Below are 20680 nucleotides of genomic sequence, written 5' to 3'. Positions count from 1 at the left end.
CTTCACTGCTTCTCTCTTTCTTCTCTCGCTCTCTTGATCCCCCCCTCTCTCCTCCTCCTCCTCTTCTTCCCCCCCTTCTCCACCCTCCTCTCCTCTCCTCTCCTCTCTCTCTTCCTTCCTTCCGGGCCTCAAATCCCAGCCCCAAACACACGGCCCCGCATCCCCTCACTTGAGCGTAATTACACACACAGCTAGCCAGCTCCTGCACGCTGTCCTCCATTTGGGAACAAAGGTATAAATTATAGCGACTTAGATCCCAGTGGTAACTGGAGGGAGGTGGGGGGGGGGGACGGGGGGTTGGGTTAGGTGGGTGGGTTTCTGCACACGTGTTTCTCCAGAGGAAAAAAAGGGGGAGATCACTCACTTGTTCAGGTGTCTGGTTAGGTTTGCGTCTGCTGAGCTCGCCGCGTAGTTTGTTTCTTTCGCTCTTTTTTTTTTCTTTATCTTTTTTTTTTTTGTTTGTCTGTGTGCGTCTGTCTGTCTGCGTCTCAGAGGAAACATGGTGTTGTTGACATGGCAGAGATTTCCTGTAGTAGAGCCTGGAGGCTACAGACAGTTTAGCTGCCAAACTGTCGACAGCACACAGGCCTGTACGTAGACCGTTTGTTTTTTTGCACGTAGCGCCGGTGCTACAGGACATAAGACAGTAGCACAAGTATAAAACCTCTCTCCACAAGTCGTGCCGTGTAGTCTCTTTAGACCAGGTATGAAACTGGAAAAGGACACAAGACATCTAAACCTTTGAAATAAAACCACAAGCAGCAGTCGACGGGACCCAAGCGCAACGTACAGTGACAGAGGAGACGAGTGGGCGAGGACTTGAGAACAGTGAGGTGACACTGAGGACACACTCTGTCACGAGCCTTCTCACATTCTGAAGGAACAAACAGGAGCATTTAAACTTAACGTGTACCCCCATTCAACTGTTTTGGATACAAATCTGAAAGAAATCTAACATCAGCCTGCTTTTTCTAGGTGTGATTTTGGTGAATTGGTTAAAAAATGAGATGAATTATAAAGTGCAGTAAGACACAGAATATCACTGAGTCACCGTTTGACACATTTGAGCAGCAGTTGAAACTTGTGGTGTAATATTTAAAAACTGTCTGCTGGTTGGTGATTTTTACATATTTTACATAACTTTAGACTGAGGCATTTCTAAATTGACCACAAGGCTGCAGGGAGGCAAACTGTGTTCAAAACATAGCTCTTTAGGACCTTAAATGATTTTTTTATTGCAATATTGATAAATGGGAACTTCATCAGTCATGATTCAACTTAATACAACCAATTGAACATAATCATAGAACATGTGGAAGAAGTTTCTCTCACATCTGTACTACTAATCATGAGAAACTTTTCGCATTTGCAGCACCACCTAGAGGCAAAACATAACAGGACTGTGCACAAACACAAAGGTTTAAATGTACGACATGGATCTATAATTCAATATCTATAATTTTCCACTTCATTTCACTCTTAATTTCATTTGGAAATGTGTCTTTTCTTTTTGTTTTTTTCCTTTTTGGTTGAGCACTTGAAAGTACCGCTTAATTTTTTTCGTAATCTAACTAGCTCGACACGCTGAACAGACGCGGAAAAGGAATTATGGGATTGTTCCTTAGGAATTGAGGGAATCAGTGTTGAATGTATGGGTTCTACACAGCTGGACACATGACTTCTATTCTCACGGTAGACTACATAATCTCACTTCACACTAACAAGTTTCTCTGTCTGACACACACACGGAAAACTGTAACACCATACCTCTGTGGTAAATTCATGCATCAAAAACCTTTTTTTTTTCTTCTTTTTCTCCCTATAGTGTGTGCAGCATGTATCACACTACTGTATAGCTCCTGCACAGACCACACTGAATTGAGCCTCTCACCTTCTTCTTCTTCTTCTTCCTTTCCCACACACTAACTTTGTGTACACGGAGCGATCCAGATCCGTGTTGCTAATTGCGACGAGTCAAATTACCACGGACAAATAAAACTTCCACATTATCTAAACATTATATTGGGGGAAAGCCACGAAACACTTCCAGAAATTTGATCTTTAGCGACCAGAGTTTACTGAATTGACCACAGCATCTTCTCAGACTTTTAGAAACGACATTTGACACAAGCTTTTCTAAATGTTTACAGCAGGGTAAGGAGCTGTTTGCTGCTGTGTGGTAACTCCAGCGCCTGCAGGTTTTCACTCCAACCAAAGTTTACACTGGCTGACGTCACCAACTAACACACCTTGAGTCAGACTTTTAGGAACGTATCAGTTACATCACCTGATGGGAGGGGTTGGCTGCACTGAAAATTTAGTCTTAGGCATTCTTAATGTTAAAGAAGGAAGCTGATATATCAAAACTTAAGTGTTTTTGAGTTCAGCATTCTCTGTTAAATGAAGGACCGTCTTGAGTCGCACTAACTTGGCAGTCGGCGGTTTCGGGTCTGGCTCGAGCCAACAGCCTCGATAATTGCGCTTTCGGCAGAGCCGCACAGTCGGGTCAGCATGAAATTCTCGAGCCCCGGCCGCTGATTGCTAGTTCACTTATCAAAACCGTTAGAGGCGGCGGATTTTTCAGGTGAGATGGAACTCGCAGAGCTGTTAATTACGTCGTCGGGACTCGCAGGCTCACGCGCCCGCCTCCAGCTGTGACCCAACCAAAGCCTTTTTATATTTCTCCTCACTTTGTTAAAGCCGTGTAATAAAACTGTCAGCCAGTTAGAGGTCGAAGTCCTCATACTTCTGTTTGCTTTCTTTGGAATTACCAGTAGTAGTTAGCAAGGCTCCATTTATGACCTGATGTCAACACACTGCACAGCATGGCCACATAATTACTGTCTATACATTTTAGTTTAAAGCAACCCAAAAGATACACATATTGGGTTATTTTTCTCTGAAGAATAAAACCGTCATCTTGTAGCATCTGTCCAGCGTTCAGTGTTTTTTTCTGACCTTTTTGTTTTTACTCAGGCAAACTTTTGACATTTCCTCTCAACACCTTCAACTCGATCCAGCTCTGATATCGCGGCACGTTTTCAAACGCTTAAGAGGCGAACATATAATTTCAGATGTCTGACACTTGGGACTTTCCCACCTCACCACACAGCCTCTTTCTATCTTACTATATTATATGTCATTATTTCAGGTAGACAGGCAAGCCACATATTACAATCGTGTGTGTGTGAATGCGTTCGTTTATAGGAGTGTAATTTTATAATGTCTCATCACAGGAATTTACACCTATGTCAGTTTTGTTGTTTCACGACAACAGTACGAATGACTCAGTGTTGTTTGATCCACTTAATGATGGATTGACTGGTGAAGAAGCAGCATCGGTTCACCACTAATGATGGAGAGGAGGAATATCTTTATCATAGGTGTGATGGAGGATGGAGATGGGTTTTTTTTCTGTGTGTGTGTGTCATGTCTCTTTCCACTGACCCTGTTGTTTGTGTGCTGGAGTTTTCACAGATTGCCACCTCTGAAATCACTGATAGACATCAGTGTGGTCTTGTGAAGCCACATAAGTGAACGCAGCTTCTCAGTTGTGTTACTATCTCTTTCTTTCTTTGTCACCCGATAGTTGAGTGAACGTGTAGAGGACCGAACGATGCTCTGCTGCTGATAACACACACACACACACACACACACACACACACACACACACACACACACACACACACACACACACACACACACACTCTTAACACACGCACGCCTGTGTTAAGGATTTGTTATTGAAGCCCATGTCTGAGATGAAAAGAGGGATGCCAATTGGTGGTAGTGTTGTGGTTGTAGGGCTGCAGCCAGGTCTGTGGCGGCGGAGGAGTTTCCGCTGCTGTGATTCAAATTGGCTCAACCGTGTGGTGTGTGGTGTTAGTGCCAGCTTTTTAAGAAAATCAAGATATGTTAGTGTGATTTATGAATCAAGCGAATGGAGCAGCAGGTACCTAAGGAACACAAATACCATTTTAAATCATATTGTGACAGGAGACAATGCTGGCCTACAGCAACAGTTCCCTTAAACTAGGGATTTTCTGAATGGAGTCTGGTTGGACACGCCTTTTTTATATTGTATGATTGATGGAAAATTACTTCACCTTGCAGGTTAAATGGCAGTCTGCTCTAGCTGTGTAACCTGGGAAAGTTAACACATATAACTTACAGTCAATATTCACACGGCTTTCTTTCTATTGACTTTTTGTTGGAAGCCAACAGTCCAAGCCGTGTTTTCTGTGCTCAATATTTATGTCCAAAATTAGTGATCACAGCAGTAGAAAATTGGCAGTTTTTTAGTAGTGGTGAATCACGTAAATTCTTCGCGGCTGTCCTGTCAACATGTCAGGACTGAGTGAACAAACACAAAGGTGTGTTGCTACAGGTAGCTGTGAGAAAATCAAACAGGAGCCATGAAGGCCAGTGCTGGGGTCTTATCAGATGCTAAGACACCGCAGCAGCTTTCTGCAGAATTTCCTAAAGGTATGAGGGCAGAAGCCGTTTCGCTCCTTCTTCTCCATCTCCATGCTCGCGTGACGAACGCACTTCCTGGCAATTGAGTGCATTGGATTGGCTGGTACTTTCTGTTCCAGTATGATCTGACAGCAAAGCTCCATGGACAAAAGTTAAGCCAGACATCAGTGCTGCTCTAACGCAGCGGTCTTCTCAAGACGAGGAGGCTGCCTGCACGCATGATGTCAGATTCATGAGTACAGTCTCACCTCCTCCACTCATCACCACATGTGTGTTATGGCAGCGGGGGGGAGGGGAGGAGGAGAGCGCAGCGGGCTAAATGCCTCATCCTTTGACAAGATTTGGCGTCTAAAGCGGCACACTGACCGTTCACCTAATTCCCTCTGCAGTGACAGCTGGGCCTCAATGCCAATGCTCTGTATGTGTGTATTTGGGTGTGCAATAACTACTGAAGTGGCATATGATGATGATGGACCATGATATCATTGTTGAGAAGGGGGGCAAATCTGGCAAAGCTATCATTTTTTTGAAATATACTTTTAATATATATGTATGATTGCTATTAAATGAATTACTATATGTATTTTTTTCATGGCTGAGCTTATTGTCACCTCCTCACTCAGTCTTTCCTTACTTTACCTCCCTCTAGCTTAAGCTCCCTCATTAAGCAGATCATCTGATTATTAAAAAAAAAAAAAAAAAAGAGGGATATACTTGTCATAGTGATGTAACTTCAGAATATACCAGTGACTAAAAGGAATGGCAGATGTGAACAGATGTTGATCGGTGCTACTTTGGCTTTTCGGTGTATTGAAAGAGGTGAAGGCACACTTTGTGGTGAAGAAGTAGTGTGTAGGATTTAGACAGGAAATGCATGTTTCTATGTGTCTGCGGCTGTCGTCAGTCTCCACTTGGTCTAGCTTACTGTGTGGCATGCAGATTTGATCGGGGCCTGGCTATGCCAAATCAGTGTGTGTGTGTGTGTGTGTGTGTGGGTGTGGGGCAGGGTGTGTAGGCTGGGGGGGCAGTTGATGACTGTCAGCTTTATCGTCCATCAGTGTGTGTGTGTGTGTGTGTGTGTTGTGTGATGCAAGAAAGTGACTGAAATGGCAGAGGAAGTGGCACAGAAAGTAAAAAAAAGAGGGAGGGGTGCTGAGTAGAAGGGATTGACTCTTGCGTGACTATTACACTGAAGGAGGTTTCACTCAGGAATGGAGGGATGAACAGGGTAGAAAAGGGTAAGAGCAAAGAGGTGAAGTGTAGAGGAAATGTATCCAGCATTGTCCAGGCTGGGAGTGTTATCTTACATCTTAACTTGTAAAGGCCACACAAAAAACAGTAAGAAGACGAGCGAAGGAAAGAATTTCTCTTGCTTCCCTACTTTTAACCGGAGCTGTGATCTGACGAAAAGCCCCGAGGCTGCCACACATACACGCGCTCTTACACACACACGCACCGCAGCCAGCAAGTGCTTATACAGCTCCATTTATTCCGTATTGTAGAATTTCTAATTTAATGCGCGTCTGACAGAGTTGACAGGAAATCAGTTGCCTTCGTAGTAGCTCGCTGCAAAGGATGTGAAATTACAGTCATTACTCTAACCTACCCCCCACCGCCCTGTGCACCAGCCCCCTCGCTCCACACACACACACACACACACACACACACGCACGCTCAAATGCCGAAACTTTTTTTTCCTTCCTGTAGTGATGGAAGTGATGTAACTACAGTGTTTCATAGCTGCTTTTCACACTACTGTGATCTTGGTAGCTGAACACTTGTTTTTTTTGTTTTTTTTCTAATGCCAGCAGCTGTGCAGATGCTTTTGAAGACTTTGAATAAGAGCTGTACAGAGAAAAGTGTAAAAGCTGCCCAACAGCAGTTTTTTAATATGTTACCTTAGGAAATCATGATTTTATGTTCTGTGATTTTACTAAAAATGAATCTGAAGACTTCAAGGAAAGAAGTTAGTTTCAGCTAAAAATTAGGGCTTAAAATGAAATCTTATGGCTCATTGGCTGATGAACACATAGTTTGAACCTCCTAAGCTTCCATCCACATTGCAGTTATGTCAATGCACTGTAACAATATGGAGAACTGGAAGTGACAACTTTAAAGGACAGTCTACTGAATGTTGATTTAGCTGTGTTTACTCCTTTTTATATACAAACTTTAGTGATGGGCACATATCTTATTCAGAGTTACACTGATCAAAATGATGTTGCATATTAAACAGTTTTCTGCTAGTAAAATGAACAGTTTGTGTACATTGATACAAATTTGTCAAATAAAAGTTGTACCTGTAATTCAAAGCTATAATCCAGGTGTGGTAGAATGTCTCATAGATGTAATTGTTATATGCTGCGATTTGAAATGAGTGGTGTATTCATGCTCAGTCACTGATTCAACGGTGATTTAAACCTGCTACTGTGGAGAACGCATTTTGCTTCCACGCTGTCGAGGAGTTGATAAAAACGAAGAAACGTACAGATGAGCGTCTCGGCATGCCTCACATGTCCTCGCCCGTCTCCGTCCATACCGTGGTAAAAAGTTAGGCAGCACCTGTCTTCCTGTCTTTGTGTTGGCAGCCTGTTTATGGTACAGAGACAGAGGAAAGGGCTTGTTAACTGCTATTTACACAACAAGAGCAGATGCTGCCACGAGGCTTTGTGGAGGCTCCCGGCAGAAGGCCTAAAGTAGCCTGAAAAGAAAGGCTGCTGCACTATAGCCCTGTGTCATGCTAATGTTGACTGCTGGCTTACTGCTCACTGCATTTCCAGGTGACTTTGTTGTCACATGGAAATGAGACTTTTAACACTAGATATGATGGTGATAAAGTAGTTTTTCAAATTTCAAATCTCTGAAGAATTAGCCTTTTCTGTGATTCTTACCACTGAGACTTTTATAAATGTGTCCACTGCTCTAAAAGTTTGTTTTTCTAGGTTACCTAAGCAAGCATGGTAGATATTAAAGCCTTAAGGTTTCAGTGTCTGGCAGTAGCAGGTGCTGGAAGGAATGAAAGGCTGATGGTCAAGTCATTTCCAACATTTTTATCCAGTTGAGTAAAGCTAAAGAGAAAACATCTGCCTTTTTGTGACAGGATGCAAGCAGGGTTTGTGTCAAATATGCTCATAAAGCTGACAAAAACAACACTGCTGCACTTACCAACACACTCCACCAGTTACTTCTGAGGCCTGCTCCCTAAACGTTGATGATCCAGCCTCGTTTTTGTCAGTGGAATCACTACCTGACCGCTTGATGAATTGGATTAGAAAATAGGGGTGGAATCAGGTACAGCCTTGGGTATTTACTGCATTACGAAACCGTAGATACTCCCAAACTGTCCAGGATGTACTCCACCTCTCCTCTCACCAAAATGCATGCTAGAAAAGGTCACAACTACCTGTTTCTTCAGTTCCTGCTGCCACAGTGTCACAACATTATTGACCTCATTTGGATGGATGAATTGAAGTCATTTTTGGGGGGGCCCCACAATCTAGTTACTTCATTCCTTAATCCTGTGTGTGTGTGTGGGGGTGTGTGTGTGTGTGTGTGTGTGTGTGTGTGTGTGTGTAGAAATAATCAAACATTTTGCCCCCTCCATTACCTGCTGGGCTCACCAACAAGTGGATGGGGGGGAAAATCAGTGGGAGGGGAAAAAGAAGTGTGGAGGAGGTAAGAAGTGAGGTGAATGGGGGGGAGGGGAACTCTGTGTAGTAGTAGAAGTTGGCTTGGGTGTTTTTTGTGTGTGTGTGTGCACCGCATGGGAGCAACAAGCAAACCTCCCCCACCTCCTCCCTGTCCCGTCCTCCGATACAGCCTACACACACTCATTCATGCATGCTTAGATCCACCCACCTTCACCCCCCCCCCCTCCCCCCCTCTCTCTGGTGTTGGGTTTGCCACCTCATCCCTCGAATGTTTCTGTTCACACACCTCTGGATTCCTCCATTTTTATTTTTATGTTAAGATTGTTATCACACGCGCGGTCGTTCATGATAAATGGAGCTTGTTTATATATGTGTGTTTTCTTAGATTTTTATGGGGTCAACACACACACACACACACACACACAGAGGTTAAAAAGGTAGCAGGTGGTTAGCTCCTCATCTCAGCACATCTGCCAGGCCCGAGCAAGCGCTTCAAACTGTTCAGCGAGCGACCGACTGGTGTTCAGTAAAGCCTCATCTCGCCTGTTGGCTGGCTGATTTCTGGCTGGCTGGATGGCAGCTGCTGCCGTTCAAACAGAGTTGCATCTGCTGGGCCCTTTTGTTCTAACACACACTCATTCATACACACACACACACACACACACACACACACACACACACATATACTCAATGACTCCGAGTGCGTGTTGGAAAAGAAAGAAGTTCTTTTGTTTGGTAGTAAAATGGAGTTGGGGGAGGGTTTTTGTGTTGGGAGTGGGGGGGAGGCAGGGGGAAGGGGGGGGGGGTTGCTAATGTGAAGTGTTTCTGGGTGTTGTTTTTTTCAATGGGTGCTTTTTTTTTCTGGGCTGGTTACAACTGATTAACTTTCTAAACATGCAAGTTAATCCGTTGCTAATAAAGCAGCTGAGATGTTTAAAGTAGTTTGAAGCACCATCTGATCGGCACGGAGCGCTTTGGGGAACCTGCACGCTCATGATGCTGCTGACTGATACTGTGATTCAAACTGTGATAATTTCCTGTGAAGGCCTGTATTGGTGTTGTTTCTTCATTATTACTAAGCGTAACCACAAACCTATAGAGTGGATGTATCTACATAACATTGAGCCCTATCAGTGAGATGGTGATGCAGTGTCTTGTGGTCTGTTGCTAATATCCTTTTAAAACGTTTTTACCACTTGTTTGGAGAAAACTCAACTTTTAAGTAACCATTTGTTCATAAAATAAGTTATTTCGTAAGCCATAGACAATGTAATAGAGCTTACAGCTTTTAAACCCTTAAAATTGTACTATGGACTTAGAGCTGCTAATTTCAACTTAAAGGGGACGTGTTATGCTTTTTCTTATTTTCAGTCATACATACACAAGTACAATGTCGTATGTTCATATTAAACTTCAAAATTGTGAAATAATGAGATAAACATACTGTATGTAGGAGTAGTTCATGTGATTCAAATAGCTCTGAGCACTGTTTCCAGTGGTTTTTCTACTTGAATCCGTCAACTCGTGTCAGATTTCTTTATATGGTTTGTTTGCTCCACGCAGAGCACACAACTTCACTGCTCCACTCCGTTAACATTAGGGCATTTTTCCATTGTTTTGGGTGTAGTGATGCAAGCCAAGATTCAAGTCAAGCTGGCACGCCATGAGTGTTGTGTTTTTTTTGTTTCTTTTCCATTACACAGCAGGGAAAAGTGAAATAAGTAGTTTACTTGTTAGAGGTGTGCTGGTGCTCCACAGCTCTTCATCAAACATCATCACCACTGTGGCTGTTTCTGCTTGTACTATCACTCCCTGCATTATTTCTAACTGATCCACCAATCAAAGTCTCCTATTATATAGTCATTGAAAAGCTTTTAATATGAAGCAGTAAAGCAGGGAATGTTGGGTTTGCATCAGCTGTGACTTAAAGAGACCGGAGCTAAAACTGCCTGTTCAGAGACATTGGCTGAACTGAGGGGCTACACAAAGAGCCAGTATAAGATAAACAAGGAGGCTTTTTTTTAAACTGTGAACTATGCAATGCTACTCTAGTGGAGTCTATAGAGCTGGAAATGAATACAAGTCCCTTTTTTATAAGCTTATTGTCAACTAAATGTATGAAAACACTGTCAGAATTCAAACATCACCACCAGTACTGCCAACATTCAGTGCATCAGTTCGTCTATATGCATTGTGGCTCTGCGTACACCAGCATCAGTAAATCACACACTTTCTGCTCAAACAATGTCAGTAGGTAAATTCGGCATGTTGCTATGCTTTCATTTACCACTATTACCATTTTCAGCCCCTTATTGACATACAAGAACTTTAAAATGTGGTTAAATGAAAGGCCCCATTTAGGTCAGGAGGAAGAGAGAGAGAAATAAATGAATGAATTAAACCTCACATTGTTGTGGAGATGTAAACAAAGCTTTTTGCCCACTGATCTCCAAACACACATCTCTTCCTATCTACCGCTGTGCTGGTCGCTACATCCCACACACAGTGATATGACCGGTGCGGCCGGCTACTCGACCAAAGTTACGTTTGTTTGGATGAAGTTTTGTAAACGCCCCTGAGCACGGGATGAATCATCAAACATTTCAAACTGTTCTGATACTGATTTTTTTTTTTTTTTTAATGTATTCACTGCTCATATCTCATTGGTAAACCCTTTGCTCTTATGTGAACCCGCACTAATTCCAGTGTCTCTCTTACTTCCTCCCTCTGTCTCTCCAGGGACTTAAACGAGGACCATGGAGTAACAAGCTTCAAACTAGCAGCTAGCTGATTAGCTTCTCACTGCACAGCACACCTCCTCTCCATCCAGTCCCCTCCATCTGTGGGCCCCCCACCCAGCCATGGCGGACCCAGGGATGTTGAGTTTATTCGGGGACGACGCAGGGCTGTTCTCAGATGGATTAGATGGTTTAGGAGACTGCTTTCCTCAGCAGCCGGCCCCGGGCCAGTCCAACCCTCTACCCCAGCAGACTAACCCCTCCCTGAACCATGAGCACCAGGGGAACAGGGGTTACCACCAGGGGATGCTCCACGGCGCTGGATCGGGCCCGGCGCAGCCCAAACTGGGGCAAATGTACGACCATGGCCCTTACGCGGGCTACGAGCAACCCGGCGCCCCTGCAGGACGAATGATGGCCCAGAACGGCCCCAGCCAGGGCCCACCGAACGTTACAGCGGCCATGAATGGCATGGCCTCCCACTACCATAACAACCCAGCTAACTCTAGTAACCCCCACCACGGGTACCCGGGCGATGCTGGGGGAGGAGCAGGCGGGGGTGGCGTTTGGGGCCAGCAGCAGCAGCCGCAGCCACAGCAGCAGCAGAACAGACCGGCTTATCAGCAGCCTCCAACACAACCAGGGGGAGCCCCCACCCAGATGGGGGGCTACCAGATGTCTCAAGGCAACTACGGCGGGATGCAAGGCACACCGACACCCAACGCAGCTCGCATGAACCAACACTACCCTCCACAGAGCATGGCACCCCCTACCGCTCAGGACCCATCTCACTACCTGGGACATGTCGGGATGGGGGGAGCCCAAATGAGGAACCCTCAGCCCCAGCCGCAACCCCAGGGCTACCCCAACATGGGCCACACGCCCCGGTACCCACAATCCCCCTCCCGACAGCCTCCGCAACCCCACCAGCACCAACAGGGCATGGCGGGGTTCGGGGCTGGCCAGTACCCCGGCTATCAGGCCCAGTACGGAGCCATGGGGTCTGGGATGGGCCAGGGCGCTAACGCTAACGTCGGCGCTAACATCGGCCAGGCCATGGGACCGGGGCAGCTGGGCCAGAGGTTTAACCAGGGATCAGGCCCAGCCGCCGGGCAGCAGGGGCAGCGCTATCCAGCCGCACCACCTCACCAACCCCTTCAGACCCGTTCTGCTCCCATGCAGCAGCAGCAGGCAGGGCAGCAGGGCCAGCCTATGCACCCCCTCAACCACCCCCAGAATCTGCCCCAGCCCCAAAACCAGCCCCAGTCCCACCTCGCCCCCCCAGCTCAGGGATCCTACCCCTCCCCTTCATCCATGTCCCCAATGCGGGGTATGGGAACCCCAACCCCTCCTCCCCAGCAGGGCAGACCCCCTAGCGCAGGACTAGCTGGGCCCACAGAGGTTGCCGGGTACACGGCCCTGCAGACTCCACCCAACGCTATCACCCTTCCTCAGAGAACTCCCCAAACCCCTCTTTCAGCCCCACACCCCCAACACCAGCAGGCCCACAACATGCCCCCCAATGCAGGGCAGATGTACCCCAGCATGGGGCCGCAGCGTGGCCCACAAATGGGGCCAAACAGGCCGCAGCTCCAGCCACAGCAAGGTAAGCTCAGGACGGGCTTTTCTTTTTTAACTCCTCCATATCCTATAATATTTCACATGTAGCACATATTGGAAGGAAATGTATCAGTCCTTGTGTGTCTCTTTATTGTTTATTGCTATTTTTATTCTCTCTGTACAGAATGGGTTTCAATGGCACATTAGTTTAACTTTGTTTGAACTGAACTAGCTGCCGTTAGTTACTGTGTCCACTGTTGGATTGGATTTCTCTTCTTTGATACTTCTGGGCATTGAAACACTGAGAAACATTTTTTTAAAAAAGAGAAAAATTGGCCTCAGTTTTTAGAGTTGTTGATGAAAACACATGGCCGCTGGCGTCATCCACTCAATAACCATCCCGTTGTCTCCGCTCCCAGGATCTCACGATGGCCCGGTCGGCCAGGGGGGAGACCAGCGTCTGCTCCAGGCCCAGCAGCAGGCCCCTCGGAACGGGCAGGCCGCCCCCATGGGTTTCCAGGGCCAGCCGGTCAGTCAGCACGGAGGCCCCCCTCCGAACCAGGGCCTGGTGCCGCCCGCGCCCAACGCTCAGGCGCAACACGCACACCTGCCCCCGCACCCCCACCACCTGCAGGGCACGCCTCCTCCTCCCCCCAGCCAGGCCTCCCACCCATGGGCGCCTCCCACCTCCCACTCACTCTCCTCACCCCCTCTCACCCCACAGAAAGTGCCTCATGTTCAGGTGAGTCTCCGTCAAACAGACGCTTTGATGTGGCAGCAGCGCTCTGTGTGTGTGAGAAAGATCAAGACTATATGCATTTGTTTTCATGTGAATGTTTATTTTCATGTGGGCGGTGGGGATGTGTGTGTGTGTGTGTGTGTGTGTGTTTGTGTGTTTTTGTAGTGTAAGGGAAATGTGTGTGTGTGTGTGTGCGCATAAATGTGTGTGTACATGACATTTGAGAACACAGCGGCACATTGGGCACTGCTTCAGTGGGGTGTGTGTGTGTGTGCGTGTGTTTGTTCATATCAGTGTGTGTTTCTTGCCTTTTGTGTCTTCTGCTGTCGGCTTCGTGTGTGTGTGGGGTTGTGTTTCCGTGTGTGTGTGGGGAAATGGATTTTTGCAGCTGTTTGTTTCCTGTGAGCTGCATATCCTGAGACACGTGCGCAACACACAAACACACACACACACAAATGTGCACACACAGAGGCGCCACCAGCATAATCTCTCCTCCCTCTTGCTCCCACTGCACCCCCTCCTCTTTAGAGGAAACCTCCCTTCCTGTCTCTCCCTCCTCCCCGTCTCCTCTCTTTCCGCTCTCTCTCTCTCTCTCTCTCTCTCTCTCTCTCTCTCTCTCTCTCTCTCTCTCTCTCTCTCTCTCTCTCTCTCTCTCTCTCTCTCTCTCTCTCTCTCTCTCTCTCTCTCTCTCTCTCTCTCTCCCTCTCCCTCTGTCTCTCTGTCTCTCTGTCTCTCTCTCTCTCTCTCTCTCTCTGTGTGTGTGTTTGTCTTATCCATTTCGGGGGGGGGGGGTGTCATCTCTTAGCTAACATTGTGTAGCCGGATGTTCTGAGAGAGACAGACAGTTTTTCAGTTTTCCTTCTTCAGAAAAGAAGAGGGAGACAGGGAGGGGGGGAGGGAGAAGCTGGGTGGGTGATTAAGAGATTGGGGGGAGGGGGGACAACTCTTAAGAGGAAAGAAGTGGGAAAACAAGCAAAGATCTCAAGAGAGGGAGTCCAGGATCTGTAGCGGAGGAGGAGGAGGAGGGCTGGTGGGAAGAGGTTAGCAGTTCTCAATGTCAACCTCCATATTTGTGTGTGTGTGCGTGAGCGAGTGTGCACGGTCGCCGCTGCTTGCGTCACGTGCCCCCCCCCCCCCTCTCTCCGGCTTCCATTAGCTTGTTTTGTTGCTCAAAGCCCCCTTTCTCCACTGACCCATTCACACACAATAGCAGCCCTGTGGCCACACACGCACGCACACACAAACACACATGCAGAAATCCCGTCCCCCTTTTTCTCTTCCATTCTCGTTCACACTACTCTCCTATCCTCGCTTAACACCCCACCCATCCTCCACCCCCACCCACCACCCCCAAGCCTGCATGGCTGCGTTTTGTGGTTGACATTTCAGCCGTCACACTTAATTTATCCAGCACTCCTGACCTAGATGCCAGGTTGACTGGTGAGCCCTGCTCCTCGCCTGGGCGCTCCGCATGCGCCATCCCAACCTCTAGCTGCAGGCCCGGTAGCCCCCATCGTTTTTTACACACACACACACACTCTCACACACACTCTCCAGCAGCAGTGTGGGTCGGTATAGTGTCTGGAATGGGATGGCAAATGGGATGGCAAATGGGATAGTGTAGTTAGTGGGGTACTTGGAGTTGTGTGTGTGTGTGTGTGTGTGTGCACGTGCGCGCAGCACAGGAAGGGACTTCTTTCGATGCTTATAATGCACTTGTTAGAAAGATACACACACACACACACACACACACACACACACACACACACACACACACACACACACACACACACACACACACACACACACACACACACACACACACACACACACACACCCCAAGCCGGTCAGTCACTCATGATGACTATGTCTGGTACTCTAAGCTCCATCTGTTCAGTAAGCATGGTTATTACACACATGCACACACACAAACTCTCGCTCACACACACACACGCATGCCTTCGTCAGCAGCTCAAGGTCACAGCTCCGGCAGAGTGCTGCGCCTGTGACCTTTATTCTACATCTCCCGCACACACACACACACACATGCACACATACATACATACATACACACACACAGTGTTGCGTGCAGCACTCTAGTTGACATATAACATGCCTGTCTCGCCCCTCCCCCCTCCCCCTCTCGCTCATGCACACGCTGTCAGGGAGCTGCTATACCATCCAGCTCGCCGCGGGTCTGCAGCTTCTAGGAAATGGCTCTCTAATGTTTTAGCCGGGGTTCAGCTAACGGTGAATGTATCTTTTTAAACGTTTGATATTCACAGCTTTGCGGTAATAGCGACACGTTTAAAACACACATATTCAACATACTAGAGCGACTCGTGTTCTTCCTCCTTTTCTCTGCATTCACTCAAGATTTAGCCCTCTTAATCTGTCTATAATAGAAGTGACGTGCCTTCATGTTCCAGTGGAAATAGAAACAAAGCTCCCATCATCCTTCCACGGCAGTAATAACACAGGCACTAATGTGGTCACCTTGCCACGCTAGTTTTCAGTAAGCTGATTCACTTCGGTTTTGGTGGTTGAGTGATTTTTTTTTTTTTTTTTTTTTTTTAATTTTATTTTATTGGAAACCCACCTCACCTGCCTGAAGAGCTGAGGCATGCAACTGCTGTGCTGCTTGCAAAAGACGTTTCCTTCCGTGCACACATCCCCCGAATCATTCTCTTATGTTTTATCATTGAGACATGACACCTTTTTTTACTCTTACTTTAACTTTATACGTGACAGATCTGAGCTTTCTTATATGTAGTAGCAACCTGCACATGCTCTAAACTATCCATTGATGAGATTTTATCATGCTACAGGGATAATGTGTCAAAGTAAAAGTTGTGTAGCTAAAGTGAACTGGTGGAGTGCTTGTTAGGCCTAGGAGAGTGATGTAATGACAAAATGAAAGCAATAAATTCAATGCATGGTTGTTGTTAAAGTTAAGGGAAATCATCAGAGGTAGAGAGTGCTGAAATATCCAACTCGTGCTGGAAAACTGGAATGCAGCTTTGTTTTGTAATGATTGATCTGATTGAACTGTTTTTGATGCAATGCATTTGATTTCTTTTTTTTAGCTCACAATATACATTGATCCTTTTAAAGCACATATAACTTATCAATTCAGTAACAGATCAATGTACAAATTAGGGCTGGGTATCATTAAACATTTCCAGTACCAATCCATGTACCCTTAAAGTGATACTGATACCAATTGAGCATTTCATTAGATACCCATTCCACATGTTACGCTCTGTCTTTTATCTGGTGTAACGTGCGTGCGTGTATGTGTCACACTTTAGAGCGTTTAGGTGGCATCTTGGCTGATGAACCGCTTCTTGCGCTGACTCAAATTCACCATGACCACCACAGACGGGTTGTAGCTGCTGTGGCACTGGGCCAATCACATGTCCCATTAAGCTTGCATTGATTGGCCATGAGCAAGTCCATACAAATAGTCATATTTTCTAGCTCTGGGTGCAAAAAGGATTTGAATGCAGGTATTGTTTATCAATTTATTTCTGTCAATACCTTAGTATCAAGTACGGATACCTTTCACTTCATTTCAACCATACTTGCGTAAAAGTAAAATGACTGACTTTGAAAATACTCAAAAGTACAAGTAAACAAAATAGCTACTACATTACAGTAATGTGAGTATTTGTAATTCAATACTTCTACCTTATACCTAACATTATGCTACAATGCCACTGTGTCTCTGTGATGATCTTTAATTCCACTGTAGATATGTATGTTATTCACTAAACCAGTGATGGATATTAATAAATCAGGGATTTATTAAGAAACAAGCTCTTGAGTTAAACTGGTGTTTGAGCCTTCTAGTGTAACTCAAACTCCTCAGTATCCATCAACCTGTGACTAATCAAAGAATGACGTCATGCATTGGAAGAAGTCCATCTAAGATTATTACAAAGTCTTTACTGGCACCAAAGTAATAATTAAACTTTGACCTTCTGCGTGGCAACATGGAGTATTTATACTTTTACTTTATAAACATAAGAATCACAGCAGCCACAGCTCCAAATAAAGCTGCTTTCAGTTCAGTTTAGTTTGTCATGTTAAAAACATGAAGGAATGAAATGTGTCACTCAGCTCCAGCAGCATGCATGCAGCATAAATAACATAAATACAAATAAATAATGAAATAACCGTAAAAACCTTTCAACACACATTGAATAGTATGAGCAGAACCAGATGATGAAATGACATCATGGATAAGTATGGTGGGTCGTGTGTGTGTGTGTGTGTGTGTGTGTGTGTGTGTGTGTGTGTGTGTGTGTGTGTGTGTGTGTGTGTAGCAGGAAGCAGCCAAACAAACCCAGGTCAGAAAAGCAAAGTGAAAGCAAAACGGGTCAAATGGGAGGCAGCAGGCAGCCGTCAGCGTTGGGATAGGTGGAGGAATGGATGGAGAGAGAAGCTTGAACGATGACAACAGGATTTCCTTTCACACCATCCTTAGAGGGGGGGGTCTTAAGTGTTTCCGCCCGGTGGATTTAACCCTCCAACTCCTCCTCCACTGCTCTTCCTCCTCCATCCTCCTGAGAGATGAAACTCAATACCCTTCATCTCCTCAGAGTGTGTCACATGACCCCCGTGCAGCCATTCTGATAGATCTTTATGTATCTTTCTGTTCAATTCACTTATTGGTGAGATTAGGAACCTGTTTAGATAGAGGAAAGATGATATTTGTCCATTTTTAAACCAGAGGGCTACACCCTGCAGAACAGACCTGAGGCAGGACTCAAACGTGTGTGAGATTGTTTGTGTAGACACGATGTGTGTGTGTGTGTGTGTGTGTCTCCATTGTCATTCGTGTGATTGATTATCTGGGAAGCTTGGCAGGAGGACAGATTTATCTCTTGGCACCGTGTCCCCCCATCTCTCTCTCCCCCTCTCTCTCTCTCTCTGTGTGTGTGTGTGTGTGATTGTCTCTCTCCATCTCTATCTCCCCTAGCTGTCTCCCTCCTCTCCCTCCCCCTCTATTTGTGTGTCTAAATGGCTCAGTTTACGTGTGTGTCAGCAGGTGTTTGTGTGCATGCGTGCAGAGGTTTGTGTGATGCATGACCTTGCAGCAGTTTGTGTGTGTATATGTGCGTGTGTGCGCGCGCATTAGCATTCTCCTGACGCAAGTGGACTTTAAGTGATAGCACCCCAACTCTTTCTCCCTACGCCACGTGAACACAAGCATGCTATACTAACTGTGTGTGTGTGTGTGTGTTAGTGTGTGTACACAGAGGGGGGCTGCTGCCGTGGCATTTTGCTATAAACTTGCTGATGCTCAAACACACCTTGTTGACACACTTTGACACACACATGCACACACTCTCTCAAAAGGCATGCTCTCTCCTTCTTTCATACAACACACACACACACACACACACACTCACTCACTCACTCACTCACTCCCTCGCTGCGCCTTTTTGAAGTATGGAGATAATTTATTCGTGTCATGATGCCTGATTTCCCATCTGCTACTGGGACCCTGAGCAGCTGGAGAGAGAGAGAGAGAGAGAGAGAGAGAGAGAACGAGGGAGGGAGGGAGGGAGAGAGAGGGGGAGAGGGAGGAGAGGGAGGAGAGGCAGCTGGAGAGGCTCCCAACAGCTGGTAACCAGTTTCCTGTCACAGAAAAGCTTACTTGGGAGCAATGAAGAAGACGAGGAGGAGGTGGTGGTGGTGGGAGAAGAAGGAGAGAGAGAGGAGGATTTAGGGATCTGCAGGAGGAAAAATGAGGTGTCAGCCCGTTTGTTTACTAAGGTTAGCAGCAGGCGGGAGGAGGGGGGAGGAAACTGTAGCAACAGGGAGTCCTGAGGAGAGGAGAGGAGAGGAGAGGAGGTGGCAGCTTATGTGCATGCATGGATGGATGGATGGATGGATGGATGGATGGATGGATGGATCCCCTCTTCCCACTCTGCTCTGTAGTCCACCATTACTGGCACAGTCAACCCCCACCCTGCAGAGAGTGTAGCAGTATTGACAGGTTGGCACGGCTGAAGCAGAAACACTAGCGGACAAGTTTGATGGCAGAATGTGTGCACGCTGATCTGATTCTGAGTCTACAGCTGAAGCTATTGATTGGAAATGAATCGGTCTGATTGTAGAATCAACTCTGTTTTTTGGCATTTTGCTTAAAAAATCCAAAAGCAGTGAGGTTTTAGCTTTTTATTTGCTCTTCTTTGACAAGAAACTGGATATTTGTAGCTTTTGGGCTTTTGGTCAGACAATTTGTTGAGCAGTTTATGAATTGATCAATCAAAAAATGGTTATATTAAATTGATAAAGATAAATGTTAGTTGCAGCCCTAATATAGTTGTTTTTGTTTTGTTTACAAACCAAAATATAGGACTGCAAAATAATGATGGTTTCACTGTTGATCAGTGTGTTGGTTGATTTTGAGATTAGTAGTTTTAGTTGATGAAAGCTCATAAAATAATGAAAAATGATGAAGGTGACATCTGCAGACTGCCTAATGAAATAAAAAGCAGCAGTAATTAGAGTGTTTAACATTCTTACTGGACCACTGATTTATTGTATTGGATTAAAAAGTTTTTGTGTGTTCCGTTTCTGTCCGGTGACTAATGGTTTCAGTAGAAATGTGAGATGACTGTTTGCTTTCATGCTTTCTGCACTCTGGCCACACACACTTTGATGTGGTTTACAGTGTTAGAGTCAAACCTCATTTAATTTTCATTATTCATTGTACAAAGAAACACTTTCTGTTTTAAATTAGCTGAATAAGTGAAATTAACGGATGTGTTTGTCCCTCCCTCGCTCCTCCCCTCCAGCATTCCCCCACGGACCCGTCAGGCGACGCCTCAATGATGCTTCCTGACAGGCCGGCAGTTGGAGCCGGTGCCCCCGGCCAGCCTATCAGCACAGAGCAGCCCAGCGACCAGGAGACCAAGCCAAAAAAGAAGAAAAAGAAGAAAGCTAAAGCGGCGGGCGGAGAGGAAGAAGAGGGAGGGAGGAAGACGGCAGGAGGTGAAGACGCCAAGTCGGAATTTCCCGGCACAGGAAGTGACGCCGGTGAACAGGCGAGCGGCGCGGGAACCGTAGAGGGAAGTTCGCCGCCGGCGGAGGAGAAGAAGAAGCGGAAAAAGAAACCAAAGGAGAAGGCAGAGGGCAAGGAGCCCAGAGAGCCCAAGACCCCGAAGACGCCCAAAACACCCAAAACACCCAAGACCCCCAAAGAGCCCAAGGAGCCCAAGGAGAAGAAAGCCAAGAGCTCCACACCCAAGACCAAGACCCCCAAGAAAAGCAGGTAGGAAGCAGCAGAGTTTACTCACATGAAACACCACAGCACGTGGCACAGAACAAGGTGAGAGGGAAACTCTCACATTGATGCCCACACTAGTTTAAAGTCCTGAACACACATCGGGCCCCAAAGCCACTAAGTGGAAGTGTGATGTTTTCACTTCCACATGTAAGCACGTCAAACAAAGGATCAAACAGCAGGCTGCTAGCTCACCTATACCACTCACTGCTTTTTA

General features: G+C 46.2%; 1 protein-coding gene across 1 annotated transcript in view; it reads left to right on the top strand.

Annotated features, from left to right (window-relative positions):
- Window positions 1-20680, top strand: part of chd7 (chromodomain helicase DNA binding protein 7) — a 69206-nt gene that overhangs the window by 8125 nt on the left and 40401 nt on the right. Inside the window, exons 2-4 of the mRNA XM_053329463.1 lie at window positions 10866-12470; window positions 12844-13166; window positions 19976-20451. Of these exons, the coding sequence (XP_053185438.1) occupies window positions 10988-12470; window positions 12844-13166; window positions 19976-20451 (2282 nt within the window). The 5' untranslated portion in view covers window positions 10866-10987. The remainder of the gene's footprint in view (window positions 1-10865; window positions 12471-12843; window positions 13167-19975; window positions 20452-20680) is intronic.

The sequence above is a fragment of the Scomber japonicus genome, chromosome 12 (genome assembly GCF_027409825.1).
Source record: "Scomber japonicus isolate fScoJap1 chromosome 12, fScoJap1.pri, whole genome shotgun sequence".
Lineage (NCBI taxonomy): Eukaryota > Metazoa > Chordata > Actinopteri > Scombriformes > Scombridae > Scomber > Scomber japonicus.
This window is presented reverse-complemented; position numbering and strand designations above follow the sequence as displayed.